A 16340-nucleotide genomic window follows, 5' to 3' on the forward strand; every position below is an offset into this window, starting at 1 on the left:
AGCGGGAACCAATTACTTGCACTTAGAATGAATTCTGGTTAATGCTGCTGCACCTCCAGGTGGGGCACGTTGGGAGTAGAAGTGCTTACCACAGGTGCTGTCACTCCGCACTCAAGCACCGCCCTCTCTGATCCCGGCCCGTCCCCCTAGGGGCGCCGCCCAATCCACGCCAGGGGGCGTGACAATGTCCTCAGGCCAGTCAACCTTTGCGGAGGAAGGTGAGGGGTGGAGCCCGCGTACCCACTACTACGCCTGCGCAAGATAGTGAGGGCGTGGCTCCGGCTCCAGGCCGGAAGCGGGAGGCTAGAGGGGCGGGCCGGCTGGTGTCCCCTTTCCGGCTGGTCCCCATGGAGGCGCTGGGGAAGCTGAAGCAGTTCGATGCCTACCCTAAGACTCTGGAGGACTTCCGGGTCAAGACCTGCGGGGGCGCCACGGGTAAGGTCTCGGCGCGGGAGGGGTTGCGGGGAGGGAGCTGTCCTCGCGTTTAGCCCGGGCTCCCGGACTCTCCCTGGCCTGCCAGAGGCTGAGGGGGTGGTACACAGGCCATTCCAAATCTCGCTCCTGCCCTGCAGTGACCATCGTGAGTGGCCTTCTTATGCTCCTGCTGTTTCTGTCCGAGTTGCAGTATTATCTTACCACCGAGGTAAGGGGCGTGGCCTAGAACGTGGGCGGGGCTTGGCATTCTAAGGGTGAGAACCCTTGAAGGTTGGGAGAAGGGAGGAGATGGGTAGGGCCAGATCTGACTGAGATGGTCTCGCTCCAGGTGCATCCTGAGCTCTACGTGGACAAGTCTCGGGGGGACAAACTGAAGATCAACATCGATGTTCTTTTTCCACACATGCCTTGTGCCTGTGAGTACCTGATTGTGGGTGGGAGACGGACTCCCGGGTGTACCAGGTAAACATACAGATTTACGCCTCTGGCCTTAGATCACGGAGTGGATGCCAGGTCAACTGCATTACCCTAGTCTAGTTCTAACTAGAGATACGTCTTTCCCATCAAAGCTCAGCTCTTCGGGCCCCTAGAGTCATAGTATACCTTAGCATGCCTCTGTTTCCAGATTTGAGCATTGATGCCATGGACGTGGCTGGGGAGCAGCAGCTGGATGTCGAGCACAACCTGTTCAAGAAACGGCTAGACAAGGATGGCATCCCCGTGAGCTCAGAGGCTGAACGGCATGGTAACCAAGGGAGGGGCTGGTAACCAAGGGAGGGGGCCAGGCCTTCCGTCCTAGACCTGGGCAGACGCACACTGCCTTCTGGAAGTGGGGCTGTTGCAGGCTCAGTGACACATTAGACAGAAGTCGGCTGGCTGGCCTGGGGTTCCCCAGCTATTAGGAGTGTAGGGTGAGTTGAGTGGGCACATTGAATGGAATACCCTAGGGGCCGGAGCGATGGCTCAGCCTGAAGAGCACAGCCCTGTACTTGGCTAGTGCTCTCTCGTTTGACCATGGGTCTTCCTTAGTGAAAGTTTGCGTGCTTTCCCGGCGCATTGCCCTTTGCAGCGTTAGGTGCTCTGAGGTGGTTAAGAGTGTAAGTTCTCCAGCAGCATTGCCTGGGCTCAGATCGAGCGGCCGTGCAGTCTGAGAGCGTCAACTGTAAAGCAGTGGTAACCGGTAGTCCCCACACATGAGCTGAAGGCTCAGCTGCAGTACAGACGATCCTTTGGCGTTGTGGTGGTTTGAAAGCACACCCGTACAACCTTTTTGCCCCCCCCCCAACCCCCGCTTTCAGTAGAGGAGTTGGTAAGTCACTCAAGATACTCTCAGCATTTCGTTAGGGAATAGTGTCCGTGTCAGACCGTTTTCTCAGCTGTAGGCTCTGTAATTAGTCTGACGTGTTTAAAACAGGCTAGATTGCCGGGCGGCGGTGGCATGTGCCTTTAATCCCAGCACTTGGGAGGCAGAGGCAGGCCTGTGAGCTCTGTGAGTTCAAGGCCAGCCTACAAAGCAAGTCTAGGACAGCTAGAGCTGTTGCACAGAGAAACCCTGTCTCAAAAAACCAAAAATAAAGATAGTTATGACAGTTTATCCATATGTAAGGTCAGTAGTACATAATCAGTAATACACAATACATAAGTAATGTGTGTACAAGATCTGGTATAGGCTGCTCGCTTTCCACACAGAGTGTCACTATATGTGTAGCCCTGACTGTCGTGGAACTCACTATGTAGACCAGGCCTTGAACTCACAGATCTTCCTGCCTTTGACTCTCAAGTGCTGGGATTAAAGGCATGTGCCACTACTCCCAGCTCAGACCCATTTTCTCTTTTCCTTTAAAGATTTATTTATTTTATTTATTGCATATGAGTGCTTTATCTGCAGAAGAGGGTGTTAGATCTCATTATAGATGGTTGTGAGCCACCATGTGGTTGCTGGGATTGAACTCAGGACCTCCGGAAGAGTAGGCGGCGCTCTGAACCGCTGAGCCTTCTCTCCAGCCCCAGACCCATTTTCTTAAGAGTCTTATAAGGAGCCGGGCGGTGGTGGCGCACGCCTTTAATCCCAGCACTCGGGAGGCAGAGGCAGGAGGTTCGCTGTGAGTTCGAGGCCAGCCTGGTCTACAAAGTGAGCCCAGGACAGCCAAGGCTACACAAAGAAACCCTGTCTAAAAAAAAAAAGAGTCTTATAGGGCTGATGTAAGACACTGCGAGGTCACTTGTGTGGTACTTAGCTCTCACTGCTGTCTTCATATCAGTACTTAGTATGTGTACAGGGCGTACCACCTGACCCTCACATCTGTTGTATAAATATTAGCTCTGGTTCTTCCCAACCCAGTGGCTGAGGGACTTGTGTGGGATGAGGGCTGTGGGATGAGGGCTGTGGATGCCGCTGTGTCTGCTTCATGCTGTGCTTCTGCCTCGGCCCTTCCCTTAGAGCTTGGTAAAGTCGAGGTGACAGTGTTCGACCCAGACTCTCTGGACCCCAATCGCTGTGAGAGCTGCTATGGTGCTGAGTCAGAAGATATCAAGTAAGCTGAACCCTGGGACGTGCAGCGGGGCTTTCACAGGAGCTGTGATTAGCCGGGGAAGATGGGACTGGTGCAAGTGATGCTGGTTAACGAGCAGGCCCGCTGACAGCCGCACACTTAGGGCTAAGGCGGAAGTGGCTACTGCCCTTCCGTCTAGAGAAGCAGTTCAGACCATCTCTGGAGTCCAGCTGCCAGGCTTCCAGTCCTAGCCACATCACTTCCCTATGTTCTAGATAGTAACACCCTCCTTGCAAAAAGTCACAGAAGGATTAAGTGTATGTTGTCTGTAAAGCCCTAAAGTACAAGACCAAAGCTACGCTATTAGGCCTCCTAGTATGCTAACTGCTTTGTGGCTTCCCCAGCCCTGACCCCTGAAAGAGAGACTCCACAGGTATAGGAAGATTATTCTTTTTTTTCTTTTTTTGGTATAGGAAGATTTACTTTTTAGAAAAATAGAGAAATTGGAAGAAGTGAGGCTTTTGTTGTTACCGTTCAGTGCTAGACAGGCACAAGGCCCTGGAATGCACAGGAACACACACGCACACACTAATAATAATAATAATAATAATAATAATAATAATGATAATAATAATAATAATATACGTAGCCTAAGGTTTGCCTTTTTAGCCGTTTTTATGTGTACAGTATTGTCTGGCCGTCACTGTCTTCTGCAGCAGGCAGAACTGCTTTGGCTTTTTCCCCCAAGGGCAGCGAGGCCTCGCTCGCTCGCTCACTCCCATCCCTTCATCCCTTCGTCCCTTCGTCCCTCTGCTACAGGTGCTGTAACAGTTGTGAGGACGTGCGGGAGGCGTACCGCCGTCGGGGCTGGGCCTTCAAGAACCCGGACACTATCGAGCAGTGCCGACGGGAGGGCTTCAGCCAGAAGATGCAGGAGCAGAAGAACGAAGGGTGCCGCGTGTACGGCTTCTTGGAGGTCAACAAGGTACCAGGAGGGAAGGAGGCGAGGCTGCTGGGCTGAGCCAGGCTGGCCTCCACAGTGCATGTGGAGGATGAGAGGAACTGTCACCCACAGGTGGCTGGAAATTTCCACTTTGCTCCTGGAAAGAGCTTCCAACAGTCCCATGTGCATGGTGAGTGATCCAGGATCAGCCGGGGGAGGGGGGGCATTTAGCTCTTGGATTCCCTCTTGGCAGGTTGCTGTGCCCCTCAGGAGGCCAGTGTACCCTAACTTTGAGCCAGAGTGCTAGAGCAGATTAGCACTGTGGTAAAGAGTGTGGGGGCGGGGCTGGGGCTCAGGTGGTAGCTTGCTTGCCCAGAGTCCCCAGCCTGTGTGGTGCAGGAGTTAGGGAGGATTACAGCACAGAGCCTGGTCTCAGTGCTGCTTTGTTTAGTGCTAGTAACCCCACCCCACGCCCCAAATCAGGTGACTGTGTGTGAGGCTTTGGGCAAGCAAAGCTGGACTGGAACTCTGCGCCCTTGGCTGTGTTTGTGCTTGCATCGCTAGATATTTGGTGTCACCTCTCCGCGCGCGTGCGTGTGCGTGCGTGTGCGCGTGTGTTAGTCACATGTGAACCTGCAGCAGTCAGTAGAGTCCCTGCACCCACCTGAGTGCAGCTGGATCTGTTCAGACGGACAGCTAAGCGTGGTCCACCTGCCTCAATCCCAGCACTTGGAAGGCAGAGGCGGGAGGAGCAGTCAGCATCACCCTCATACAACATTTGAGACTAGCCTCAGCTACATGAGACCCTGGCTCAGCACCTCCTTCCACAAAAAGAGAAAAGAAAGAAAGGAAGGAAGGAAGGAAGGAAGAAAAAGAAGTAAACAGGCTGGAGAGATGGCTCAGTGGTTAAGAGCACTCACTGCTCTTCCAGAGGTCCTGAGTTCAGTTCCCAGCAACCACATGGTGGCTCACAACCATCTATAATGTGATCTGATGCCCTCTTCTGGCCCACAGATGTACATGCAGGCAAGCACTGTATACATAATAAATAAATAAGTCTTTTTTAAAAAAGAAAAAGAAGCAAAGAAGCAAACAGCATTTGAAGTATATAATATGTCTTCCTTTATTAAGTAACGTGGACCAAGCCAAGCGTGATATGGTCACTTTTTTTTTTTGTTTTTTCTGTTGTTGTTGTTTTGAGACAGGGTTTCTCTGTTATCTTGGCTGTCTTGGACTTGCTTTGTAGACCAGGCTGGCCTCAAACTCACAGAGATCTGCCTGCCTCTGTCTCCCTGAGTGCTGGGATCTGCCTGGTTTTTGTTTTTGTTTTTTCAAAATAGGGTTTCTCTGTGTACCCCTGGCTGTTCTGGAACTTGATCTATACACCAGACTAGCTTCAGACTCACAGAAATCCACCTCCCTCTGCCTCCCAATTTCTGGGATTAAAGGTGTAATCCACCACCACCGCCTGGTTTAACTTTTGTTTTTTTGTTTTTTGAGGCAGGGTTTCTGTGTAACCTTGGCTGATTTGGACTTGCTTTGTAGACCAGGCTAGCTTCGAACTCACTGATATCCGCCTGCCTCTGCCTCCCAAGCACTGGGATTAAAGGCATGTGCCACCACACCTGGCAATATTTTATTTATGTATGTTTTTTTTGTTTTTTACTTATCAGTGCTCTGTCTGCATGTACACTTGCAGGCCAGAAGAGGGCATCAGATCACATTATATGTGGTTGTGAGCCATCATGTGGTTGCTGGGAATTGAACTCATGACCTCTGGATAAACAGCCAGTGCTTTTAACCACTGGGCTCACTTTTAATTCCAACAGTTCGGAGGCAGAGACAGACAGATCTCTGAGTGTAAGACCAGCCTGGTCCACGTGGTTAGTTTCAGGGTAGCTACTACTACACAGTGAGACCCTGTCTCTAAATAAACAAATAACAAAACAATAATGTGAACCGAAACAAGGCCGAATAAAGACAGCAGAGGGCCAGTGTGTCTGCTGTTGTAGTTAAGGTGGCTTAGGAAAGACTGTAGGGTTACACCTGTGCCGACACCTGAGCACAGTGAGGCAGCCGTCAGTGCTGGCACCTAGGGAGCACAGCAAATCAAGAGGCAGTACATGTAGACCCCAAAGGCCTTGGTGTGCTTGGCGGATACCAGGAACAGTGAAAGGGTGCAGAGGAGAGCAACGTGGGCGAGAGGACTGCGCTTCTGTGCTCTGTGCAGAGGAGAGCCACGTAGGGCGAGAGGACTGGGCTTCTGTGCTCTGTGCTCTGTGCAGAGGAGAGCCACGTAGGGCGAGAGGACTGGGCTTCTGTGCTCTGTGAGAAGCAGGTAGGGCTTTCAGGGTCGCGGCTGTGGTCTGCCTTCACCCCGAACAAGAAGAAGTTGAAGCACGGTGCTGCAGACCTCTGGTTCCGACATCCAGAAGGCAGCTGGGGATCTCTGAGTTCCAGGCCAGCCTGTGCTGCACAGTGAGGCCTTTCCCCTCCAACCCCTCCACCACCAAAAATTAAAGAAACGTGTGGTAAAAGGCACCTGATGGTGTGTGTGGAAGAAAATGAGAGGTCAGTGAGGAGGTCTGCAGTGATCAGCCCTGGCAACGATGGTGGACTGTGGCTCAGAGTGGCATTTGGGTATGTTAATGGTAGGCTGACAAGTGTGACAGAGAGGGACAAAGGAGTCCAGGACAACTTCAGAGTTCTGTGCCTGAGTAGTGGGGCAGTTGGAGCTACCGTTTAGAGCTGAGGAGAACTCCGGGCTGTGTAGCTGTTGGGAAGTGTGGGTATAGAGTAGACGCCCCGCTTCTCACACGTTCAGACGAGTAGCATTCTCATTTCCTAGGTCCTGGGGATACCAAGTAAGCATTTGCCGGGACTTGAGGGAGAGAAGCTAGCTGGGAGACACAGATGTTGAGCCTCCCACGTATTTAGAGCTCTCGCTGCAAGGGCCGTGTGTTGGAGCAGACGGGAACTCAAAGGGCTGAGTACCACCATGTGTCTTGTGTGGTCGGTGGTCTCAGGACTGTAGCGGCGGATAGGGATGGCTGGTGAGCCCCAGGATGGGTGCTTCCGCACACTGAGCAAAAGCAGGGTGCGGGGTGTTAGTATAGCGGCCATTGGTGGCCCTGACAGAGCATAGCTGTGACTAGGAAGTGTGGGAGCATGTTCTAAGAGTGTATTAGTGCACAGGTACTCGCAGTTAAAACTGTGCATGGCTGTCAGAGTTGAGAGGATGCCAGCAGAGCTGATGGCTAGGGGGTGGAGGACAAGACCAAAGAGGAAAGAAAGAATGTCCAGGAACTGGTGGCTAGGCTCGTGCGCAGGGCTGTGGAAAGTCACCACTAGCACAGTGTCACCATGCTACTGGCCATCACCCTGTGAAAAGGGCAGAGTGATGCTAGCGATGGGAGCGGCAGTCTGGCAGGGCAGGCCTGGAGAAGAGGGCAGTCTAGTGCCTGGGCCTGTGGGCAGGCCAGCGGTGCAGTCAGGGAAGCAGACTCCAGGCAGAAGTGGTCAGTCGCCTCTCCAGCGGCTGCTCTGGCATAGGAAGCAGGGTCATTAGCTGAAGGCTGAGGAGGGGTGGAGGGGTAGAGGGGTGCAGGCTTATGAGAGGAGCAGCGGGCATCTGTGGGTTCTAGGACAGATAAAAGTGAGAACACTGTAGGGTTTTGTGGGCTTTCATGTTGCTCTACGCTGCACAGACAAGGGAGGCAATAAGTGCGTGAAGAGGCACTCAGAGGTGGGCTGTGGTGGAAGTGAGAACTCAGCTGCGGTAGGAGCAGAAGTGAGTGAGGAAGCAGAGAGGCAGCAGACCACAGGCCTTCGGTGTGGGGCAGAGGGTAGTTGGATTGGGGTACTTGAGAGAGGGAGGGAACAGGAGCAAGTGAGCAAGCTGGTGCCTGGAACATGAGGTACTTGTGGTTGAAACTAGAGAGGGCTGTGGCCACTGCTGATGTCAGATTAGGGCATGACCAACAGCTGGTGGCCTGGGAGTGGCAGAGGGAGCAGGGATTGGGAGGACAGGGTGCTGATCGTGGAACTCACCAGAAGCTGCAACTCAGCTGCCATCAAGGATGGACAGTCCTGGGGGTGCCTGGTGGTATTTCCTGATTACACAATAGGGGTGCTGTAATCTGCGTCAGAGCTGAGGACTGAGAGAGGATGGGGACAGTGGTCTGAAAATGGCAGTAAGAGCCGCTGTCGGCACTACGCCTTTAATCCCAGCACTCAGGAGACAGAGGCAGGTGGATCGCTGTGAGTTCGAGGCCAGCCTGGTCTAGAGTGAGTCCAGGACAGCCAAGGCTACACAGAGAAACCCTGTCTCAAAAAACCAAAAAAGAACATGGCAGTAAGGAACCAGATGAAGTGGCCTAAGTGGGGTTAGTATAGGAGACCAATAGTAATTGAGGGATGGAAAGGAGGTGGAGCCTGGAAAAGAAGGCCAGGCTGTTGGGGACGCAGAGGAGAAGAGGCAGGTGTCACTGCTGCCTGGGGGTGGGTGGGGGGGGAGTTAGGATCACCCGGAGTTAGGATCACCCTGGGAGATGTCCACGAGGAGCCCAGGGAGTGAGCCGGACCCGGCAGCCTGAGCTGCTCCAAGTGACTGGGGTGAGCAAGTGTCGGGTCATCTGTGCCTGCACGGGAGTGGGGGGTTGAGGGGTGGGGGGAGGCAAGGGGAGCAGGTAAGGGACCTGGAGGACCCTGCAGAGCTCTGGAGGAGGCTGAGTAAAGTGGATTTGTGAGACTGCAGGGAGGTCCCAGTGTGTCCTTGTGTAAAGCTGTTGGCCAGGCCTTGCAGACCCTCGGGAGGTGGGGCTGGGATCCCGGCAGCATGCCAGCTCCTCTGCTTACGTCTGCCCTCATGAACCCCAGGGCAGCTGAGTACAAGGACGCACATACACAAAGCTGCAGCACCTGTGGCCACACATCTGCCATGGAGTCTCCAGAGGAATTTTGGGGCAGGGGGCGCAGGTACTGGTTTCAAGACAGTTTCTCTGTGTAGCCCTGGCTGTCCTGGAACTCTCTGTAGGCCAGGCTGACCTCAACTCACAGACATCGACCCGTCTCTGCCTCTTGAGGGGGTTAAAGGTGTGTGCTACCACTGCCTGTCTCTCAGAGTACTTTTTTTTGTTTTTCCAGACAGAGTTTCTCTGTGTAGCCCTGGCCATCCTGACTCGCTTTGTAGACCAAGCTGGCCTCGAACTCACAGAGCTCTGCCTGCCTCTTGCCTCCTGAAATGCTGGGATTAGAAGCATGTGCCACCATGCCTGGCTCTCTCAAAGTACCTTTTTTTTGTTTTTGTTTTTTGTTTGTTTGTTTGTTTGTTTGTTTCTCGAGACATAGTTTCTCTGTGTAGGCTCAGCTGTCCTGGACTCACTTTGTAGACCAGGCTGGCCTCAAACTCACAGCAATCCACCTGTCTCTGCCTCTGCCTCTGCCTCCTAAATGCTAGGATTAAGGGCGTGCACCACCACACCCATCTCCTCCAAGTACTCTTTAAGGTCTTTGTTGATTGCAGGGTGAATGGTATGGGGTGGTATAGTATCTTGTAAGGCTGACCAGGTATTGTCCCTCTTGGATCCTCCGGGTCCTTAGGACAGCCCTCTGAAGAGAACAGTGCAGCCAAGCGCTCGGCCCGGGTTGTGAGGCTCTAAGTCTTTGGTTCTTAGGCCGGCCATTTTTGTGGTTAAGTCCTCTTCTGTACCTCTTTGGTCACTGAAAAGACTTTTAGCTGGGGCTAGACCCTTGTGCTGAGGCAGGAATATCAGCCCTCCCTCCTACCGTGGGTTTTACTCCATCAATCTCACTGTGAAGCTCTGAACCTGTCTTCCTCCTCTCTCCTTCCCTCCCCATGCTGCAGTACATGCTGTGGAGAGTAAGTGGCCCTGCCCCCGGGAGGCCAAGCCCCCCTCACCTGAAGCAGCCAGCCCTCCTGGAATGGGGGAGGATGGGATGGGTCTGGGGTGTGTCTCTGAGGTGGGGCTCCTCACAGCAGGGCAGTTGAGATAGAAGAGGGTATGAAGCTCTTGTTTCCGGGAACCCTCGAGATCCTGTGGAGAGATCTGAGGGCAGAAGCCCAGGAGTCCCGCTCACGCTGACCCAGTCAGTGATTTGCCATTAACTCTAGTTAGTAGGTTTTGTTTCCTGAGAGAAAAACCTGGCTTGGAGTCAGTGCCTGGAGCACCCTCTGTCAAGGAAGAAAGTGTGAGGGTGTGAATTCTCCCCCAGGGCCAAGGCATCGCTGGCCAGCTGTCAGTTAAGCAGGGCCAGAGGTACCAAGGTGAGGGGACAGGGGTACAAGGAGAGCTAGGTGTGCAGTGCCTCTGCAGGGAGGAAGGCAGCCTGAGAAAAGACTGAGAAGAAGCCAGGCTCCTGCTCCTGCGCGCCTGGTGACTCCTTCTTCTTCTCTCCTAGTTCACGACCTGCAGACCTTTGGCCTTGACAATGTACGTACCCTGCGGAACCATGGAGGGTGGTGGCTGGAGACTGGCCTCCTCACGTGCTCCAGACTGAGGGCAGAGATGGGGTTGTGTGGTGCAGCCTCAAGAGAGCGAGCTCCAGAGCCAAGCCAGGAGGGAATGCGACATTTCTAGGAAGCCCAGGGCAGATGTAGATGGCCAGGGCTAACCAAGTTGGCAGGACCAGAACACCTGCAACTCGGAGGCCACGCTAAGGAATCTACTCTTTCAGAGTAGTTTGCTCACCTTAACCAGACCTGGGACAGTCAGATTTGCATTTTTAAGTATCCCTCAAGAAATTGGGGGCTCTGGCTTAGACCTTTATCCCTGAGGTGTCGGGGCAGGACCAGCATCTTGCACGCATTCCATGGCTGTTTGAAGTTGTAACTTCAACCCTGGAGCCCTAAGACGTGTGGACTGAGAAAGGAATTGCTAAGTGAAAACTACAGGCAGTCCTTCCATTAAAGCAATAGCCTTGCCCCATCTAGGACTCCTTCCGTCATCCCCGCCTTTCCCCTCTGCCTGGCAGGCTCAGGCACCCCTCTCTGCTAGACAGCCGGAGGGGGCTTAGGCACTGGCAGGCTCAGGCACCCCTCTCTGCTATTCTAGACCATCGGGGCCGGGGGGAAGGTAGGGCATTGATAGCTTCCGGCCGATGTCCCTTGCAGATCAACATGACCCATTACATCAAGCACCTGTCATTCGGGGAGGACTACCCAGGCATTGTGAACCCCCTGGACCACACCAATGTCACTGCACCCCAAGGTACCATCCTGGGAGGTGGCCCCTTGTTACCACCCAAGCCCTGCCTGGCACCCATGCCCTGTGCTTTCTTCTCCTCCCAGCCTCCATGATGTTCCAGTACTTTGTGAAGGTGGTACCCACAGTGTACATGAAAGTAGATGGGGAGGTGAGTCAAGGGAGCACAGGTGACAAACTTGTTGCCAAATCCTTTGTGGAGTTCTTCAGCCTGGGGAATCTTGCTCCCGTAAGATGGATGCAAACTGAGGCCCAAAAGGTAAAGATCTGCCCACTGCAGGCGCAGGTGTGACACCACTCGGTCTTCCTGCTTCTCACACTGCCTCAGACATCCTCGGGTGCTTACTGACCCCCACTGTCTGTCATTGGCCGGGGTTAGCAGGCCAAACCCCCCTGGTCAGCTCTGTTCTGTAGAGCGAGATAACAAGGAAGTGAGTCCCAGCCTTAGGGTGCTGCCACTTGCAAGCATCTTCTCACCCCTGGGCATCCACAGCATGGTCAGAGGGTCGGGGCAGTCCCCAGGCCTTACAGCACAGTTAGCAACATGGGTCCTCATCCTGTCCCTTCATGCTCGGCACAGCGCCAAACCAGGTTATGAGCCCTTCTCTGCCTCTCACTCCCTTCCTACCGCAGGTGCTAAGGACTAACCAGTTCTCCGTGACCAGGCACGAGAAGGTTGTCAACGGGCTGCTGGGTGACCAGGGCCTGCCAGGGGTCTTTGTGCTCTACGAGCTCTCACCAATGATGGTGAAGCTGACAGAGAAACACAGGTGAGCTGTGGAGTGGAGTAGCCAAGGCTCTGGGCCTATGAGCACAGGGCCCCTACTGAGCCCTCCTGTTGCCTCTGCAGGTCCTTCACACACTTCCTGACAGGCGTATGCGCCATCATTGGAGGCATGTTTACAGGTAAGGAGTTCCCAGGTGCATTTGAGGTTCTGCACACCCAGCAGGGGCGCACTGCTGAGTGCCCTGGGCTTTGGCTGGGAAGAGGACACCTTAAGGGCCAAGGAAATGCCAGCCTGGCTAGTTAGGTGGCAAGGCAGGGCCCACATGAGCCAGTGCTAGTCACAGTCTCTCTCCCAGTGGCCGGACTCATCGACTCACTTATCTACCACTCCGCTCGAGCCATCCAGAGGAAAATTGATCTAGGGAAGACGACATAGTTCCCTTCCTTCCCCGTCGTCCTGCCTTTCCTTCTTCCCCTGTGATTCTAGCCCCAACCTCCTTTCTACCCCATACTCCTCTCCGCTTCACCGTGAGCCCCAGCCCTGAGTGATAAATGTGGATTGTGATAGTAAGGATTGGTCTCCGTGTCATTCTTGCAATCTGGCTGAAACGTAATGTAGGAGCAGCCCCTCTCAGCCGCATATTGAGGTCCACTGTGACGGACAGGCCACCGCCAGTCCTTTGGGAGTCCCACAGGTGCACCCTGTTTATATGGCCTTACTTACACCAGACTGACAACCTGCTTCACGGCTATGGCTTTACTCCCTCTTCTGTGACCTGGTAGAACTTTCTAGGGTAAATGTCTTGGAGCCACCACAGCTTGTGGAGTTGATGTCTCCAGCCTGGCCTGGAGCCTATGTCACTTGTACAGTGATGGGCAGCCAAAGCAAACTGCTTCGCACAGCCTGTGCTCAGTCGTGTGCTTCTGCTCACCCCTAAGCCCCATGGTGTCTCCGCATAGAGAAAAATCAAGGAGCACAGCCAGCACAAGACCCGGCTCAGGACCTAAGCAGCGCTTCTCATTAGAGCCCTTATGTGTGTGTAGAAAACCATGGCCCAGAGGCCTCACCCCTCCACAGCCCAGGGGGCCAGGACAGCAGCCAACAGTGTTCATCGGGTCATTACACCATGGCAGGGCAGCAAAGTGAAATGACCACAGCAAAATGTCTGGAGGGCACCAGAAGTCCAGGTGACCTGACCCCCAGAGAGTTGTGACCAGTAGCGCCAGGAGTTGGGGGTGATGACCTTTTTGGTCAGCCAATTTGGGCTTTTTGGTCAGCCAATTTGGGCTGAAATTTCCTCCTCACTAGCAGGCATCCTTGCTTTCGGGGTTGGTAAAAAGTTACTGAATCCAAGCTCTTAGATGTCATGGAAGGCAGAGCCGTGGGCAGATTGGAAGAGAGGGACTAGAAAGCAGGCTGCTGGGGTGGCGGGGGAGCAGATCACACAGTCCACTCTGACCTAGAGCTTGTTCTTTCCTGGGCTTGCATGTGGGCAATCTTCCATCCCTGCGCATCCTAGCAAGTCCCCAGCGCTTGATGCTCCCTGAGAGCATCTGCCCAGCCCTGCCTACAGAAACGGGCCCTGTGCCGCAAGTAGCCCGCAGCCCCCGGCCTGTGGTGAAGTTTATTGAACCCAAGTACTGAACCCTTCAGCCCACATTGGAAGGAAACAGGTTTGGAAGGTTGGGACCCCGAAGTGTGTCCCTGGTCTCCTCGACTAGTGTTTGTGGATGGGGCTGAAGATAACCTCACTGATCTGTCCAGGGATGGTGTAGAAGACGAGGAGGAGGAAGATGGTGATGAGAGCCAGCAGCAGCAACAGCACCAGGATGCGCCAGTACCGGCGCCAGATGAAGAAGACAAAAGCCTTCAGGGGGTTCACAAACCAGTTGAAGGAGGTTTTGGGGCGGCTGTTGGGGAAGGGTAGTCACAGTGACCAGGAAGGCCTTGCCATCCCCCACCGCCCTGAGCTCAGGCCACTTACTTGGGCTTCTCCAGAGGCTCCGGCTCCTTCCGCGCCTTCCCAACCGGCCGCTTCTCAGCCTCCTCCACAGTCAGCAGTTCAAACTCCGCCTCAACCTTCCCCTAGAAGGAGATAGTGGGGCAGTCAGTAGACACAGAGGGCAGCCCTGAGCCAGGCCCTGGTTGTTACACTACGCACCGTGAGGATGTAGACGTTGCCACCTGAGTCTGTGAACTCCAGGTCCTCCAGCCGTCCCTTCCTCCTCTTCCTCTTCCGTTTCTGGCCAGCCTGAGCCTCTCTAGCCTCCCGCTCCACATCTTCTGCTTCCCGAACCTTCACCACCGGCCACCAGCCCCGCAGTCGACGGCAGCGGAACAGGTTGCACCTCGGCCCTGCCCCATCAAGGGCTAGCCGAACAGAACAGTGCTCGGGGTCCCGGGCCCCCCTCACCATGTCTGGTAGCTGCAACTCCAGGGATCCTGTGAAGCAGAACTCAGGAGGTTAAGGTGAGGGACTGAAGAGGCAGCACCCAGGGCCGCAAAGACCCGAAAGGCCACAGCTATAGCCTTCCTAAACCACAGTCTAGAGACCAGCATGTCAGTTCCAAACCAGGGGCCCAGGATCAGATTGCCAAGCAAGGGTCAAAGGCCACAATGGGAGGCCAGAGTGACTGCGGGAGGGTCCGTGGGAGGACTGAGGCAGAGCCTCGGGTGGGAAGGAGGTTACGACATCAAGCTCGCTGGACACTGGTTGGAAAGCAGTATTTCAAGCTTGGGATCTGAAATCATGGGACTCAAAGTTGGGGTCGAGTAGGAACAGGGACACAGATGAAAAGGTGGAGGCGGGGAAAATGAGGACAAATCAAGTGTGGGCTCAAGGTTAGTTAAAGCTAAGTACCAAGGAAGTCGTTAGCAGAGACTCGGTCGTAGTCCCAGACCTGCAGGACCAGCACAGCTGGCTGCCGGAACTCAGCCTCCTCCAGGGCGAAGGGTCCGGGCTTGCGACGGACGCTCACCTCCCGCTCCGTGGGCAGGTAGTCAAAGCGGAACACGAAGCGCCAGTTGAAGTTGCCCTCTCCGGTCAGGGAGTTGAAGTGGACATCCGTCTCCTGTCTGTCCTGCTCCAGCCCCTTTACCCAGCTGGGTGAGGGAAGACGACAGCCCAGGCCAAGGTGGGCATCAGGGCTGGGGCCACACCCAGAACTCAGCTCTTCACTCAGCTCTCCACACACACAGGGCCTGGACACAGGGTTCCCATCTGCAGTTTTCCTTAGGGCAGCCATTTGGCCAGCCCGGCCTGCAGGCCTACCTTTTCACATAGATGTCACTTGACATCTCTCCAGTGAGTGGATTCACGTCATCTAGGACCACGTCGTCTGTATTCCAGATGACAACTCTGAGCTCATAGCTGGGGATACAGTGGTTTCAGACTGTTAAGAAGGGTCCTGGGGTGGGGGACTAGAGAGATGGCTCAGATGTTAAGGGCACTGGCTACTTTTCCAAAGATCCTGAGTTCAATTCCCAGCAGTCACACGGTGGCTCACAACCATCTGTAATGAGATCTGGTGCCCTCTTCTGGCCAGCAGGTATACATGCAGGCAAAATCTTAGAAGAGGAGGAGGAGGAGGAGTGCTGGGTGGCTCAGTGAGGAGAGTGCAGACACACTACAGTCGCTGGTTTGACTACCCAGCAGCTCTTAAACGGGGAGGGAGGAGAGCAGGAAAGGGGGTGGGGCGTGGAGTGGGGGGTTACATAGGCCTGTAATCTCAGCACTCCAGAGGTGAGAGCAGGCAGATTCAATTCATCCCTGAGGCACGTGAGACCCTGTGCACAAACCACAACAGCCGACAACTCTTTGGTCTTTGTTCAGTTGGTAGAGTGCTTGCCTAGGGTGCACAAGGCCCTGGGCTCAGTCTTTAGCACACACTGTAAGGTGTGGTGGTACATGCCTGTAATCACAGCAATGGAGATCTACAGGCAGGAGGATTAAGAGAGCTCAAAGGAGCCAGGCATGGAGGCGCACACCTTTAATCCCACTTGGGAGGCAGAGGCAAGTGGATCTCTGTGAGTTCAAGGCCAGCCTGGTCTACAAAGTTAGTCCAGGACAGCCAAGGTTACACAGAGAGACCTTGTCTCAAAACAAACAACAACAAAACAAACAAACAAAAACAGGGAGGGAGAGACTGGGAGAGAGAGAGAGAGAGCGCGCGCTCAAAGTCAGCCACAGCTGCAGTCCTAGTTCAGGATCACCCAGGGCTAGGGGAACAGAAGGGGACTGGGCCGGGTGTCACTGACCACTCCCCACTACATCAAAGGGAGCCCCAGGAGTGTTGTGACCCAGGCCAGCACAGTGAGGTTCTGCTTCTTATGCATTTGGAGTCAGAAGCCTGACACATGCAAGCGGCTTGGGGAATAGAAAAGTGTCGTGTACTTGCCTGGTTGTCTTTTCTTCCTTACTGATCGGCTCTGATTTTGTTTTGTTGAGACAGAGTCTCAGGTAGCCCAGGCTAGCTTTGACCTCCCTATAAAATTGAGGCTGGACTTTGAACTCCTGGTC

At 54.3% G+C, this 16340-nt stretch overlaps 2 protein-coding genes across 4 annotated transcripts in view; one reads left to right on the forward strand and one right to left on the reverse strand.

Moving 5' to 3' along the window:
- Window positions 1–267: 267 nt before the first annotated feature.
- Window positions 268–12371, forward strand: Ergic3 (ERGIC and golgi 3). Of its 3 annotated transcripts, XM_051143613.1 has the most exons (14): window positions 268–435; window positions 573–643; window positions 764–851; window positions 1061–1180; window positions 2876–2969; window positions 3747–3912; window positions 4003–4060; window positions 9737–9751; window positions 10291–10322; window positions 11003–11099; window positions 11180–11244; window positions 11727–11863; window positions 11944–11999; window positions 12177–12371. In XM_051143613.1, exons 1-14 carry the CDS (start codon window positions 348–350, stop codon window positions 12254–12256), a joined length of 1167 nt encoding a protein of 388 aa, XP_050999570.1. In that variant the 5' UTR covers window positions 268–347; the 3' UTR covers window positions 12257–12371. The 3 variants fall into 3 exon arrangements, with proteins under 3 accessions (XP_050999570.1, XP_050999571.1, XP_050999569.1); XM_051143614.1 differs by lacking the exon at window positions 9737–9751; XM_051143612.1 differs by lacking the exons at window positions 9737–9751; window positions 11944–11999; window positions 12177–12371 and having other exon boundaries at window positions 11727–11905.
- Window positions 12372–13430: 1059 nt separating this feature from the next.
- Window positions 13431–16340, reverse strand: part of LOC127187585 (fer-1-like protein 4) — a 38590-nt gene continuing 35680 nt past the window's right edge. The window contains exons 41-45 of the mRNA XM_051143615.1: window positions 15093–15191; window positions 14682–14923; window positions 13983–14263; window positions 13806–13906; window positions 13431–13731 (exon numbers count right to left, since the gene is read on the reverse strand). Of these exons, the coding sequence (XP_050999572.1) occupies window positions 13539–13731; window positions 13806–13906; window positions 13983–14263; window positions 14682–14923; window positions 15093–15191 (916 nt within the window). The 3' untranslated portion in view covers window positions 13431–13538. The remainder of the gene's footprint in view (window positions 13732–13805; window positions 13907–13982; window positions 14264–14681; window positions 14924–15092; window positions 15192–16340) is intronic.

This window comes from Acomys russatus, chromosome 4 (assembly GCF_903995435.1).
Source record: "Acomys russatus chromosome 4, mAcoRus1.1, whole genome shotgun sequence".
Classification (NCBI taxonomy): domain Eukaryota; kingdom Metazoa; phylum Chordata; class Mammalia; order Rodentia; family Muridae; genus Acomys; species Acomys russatus.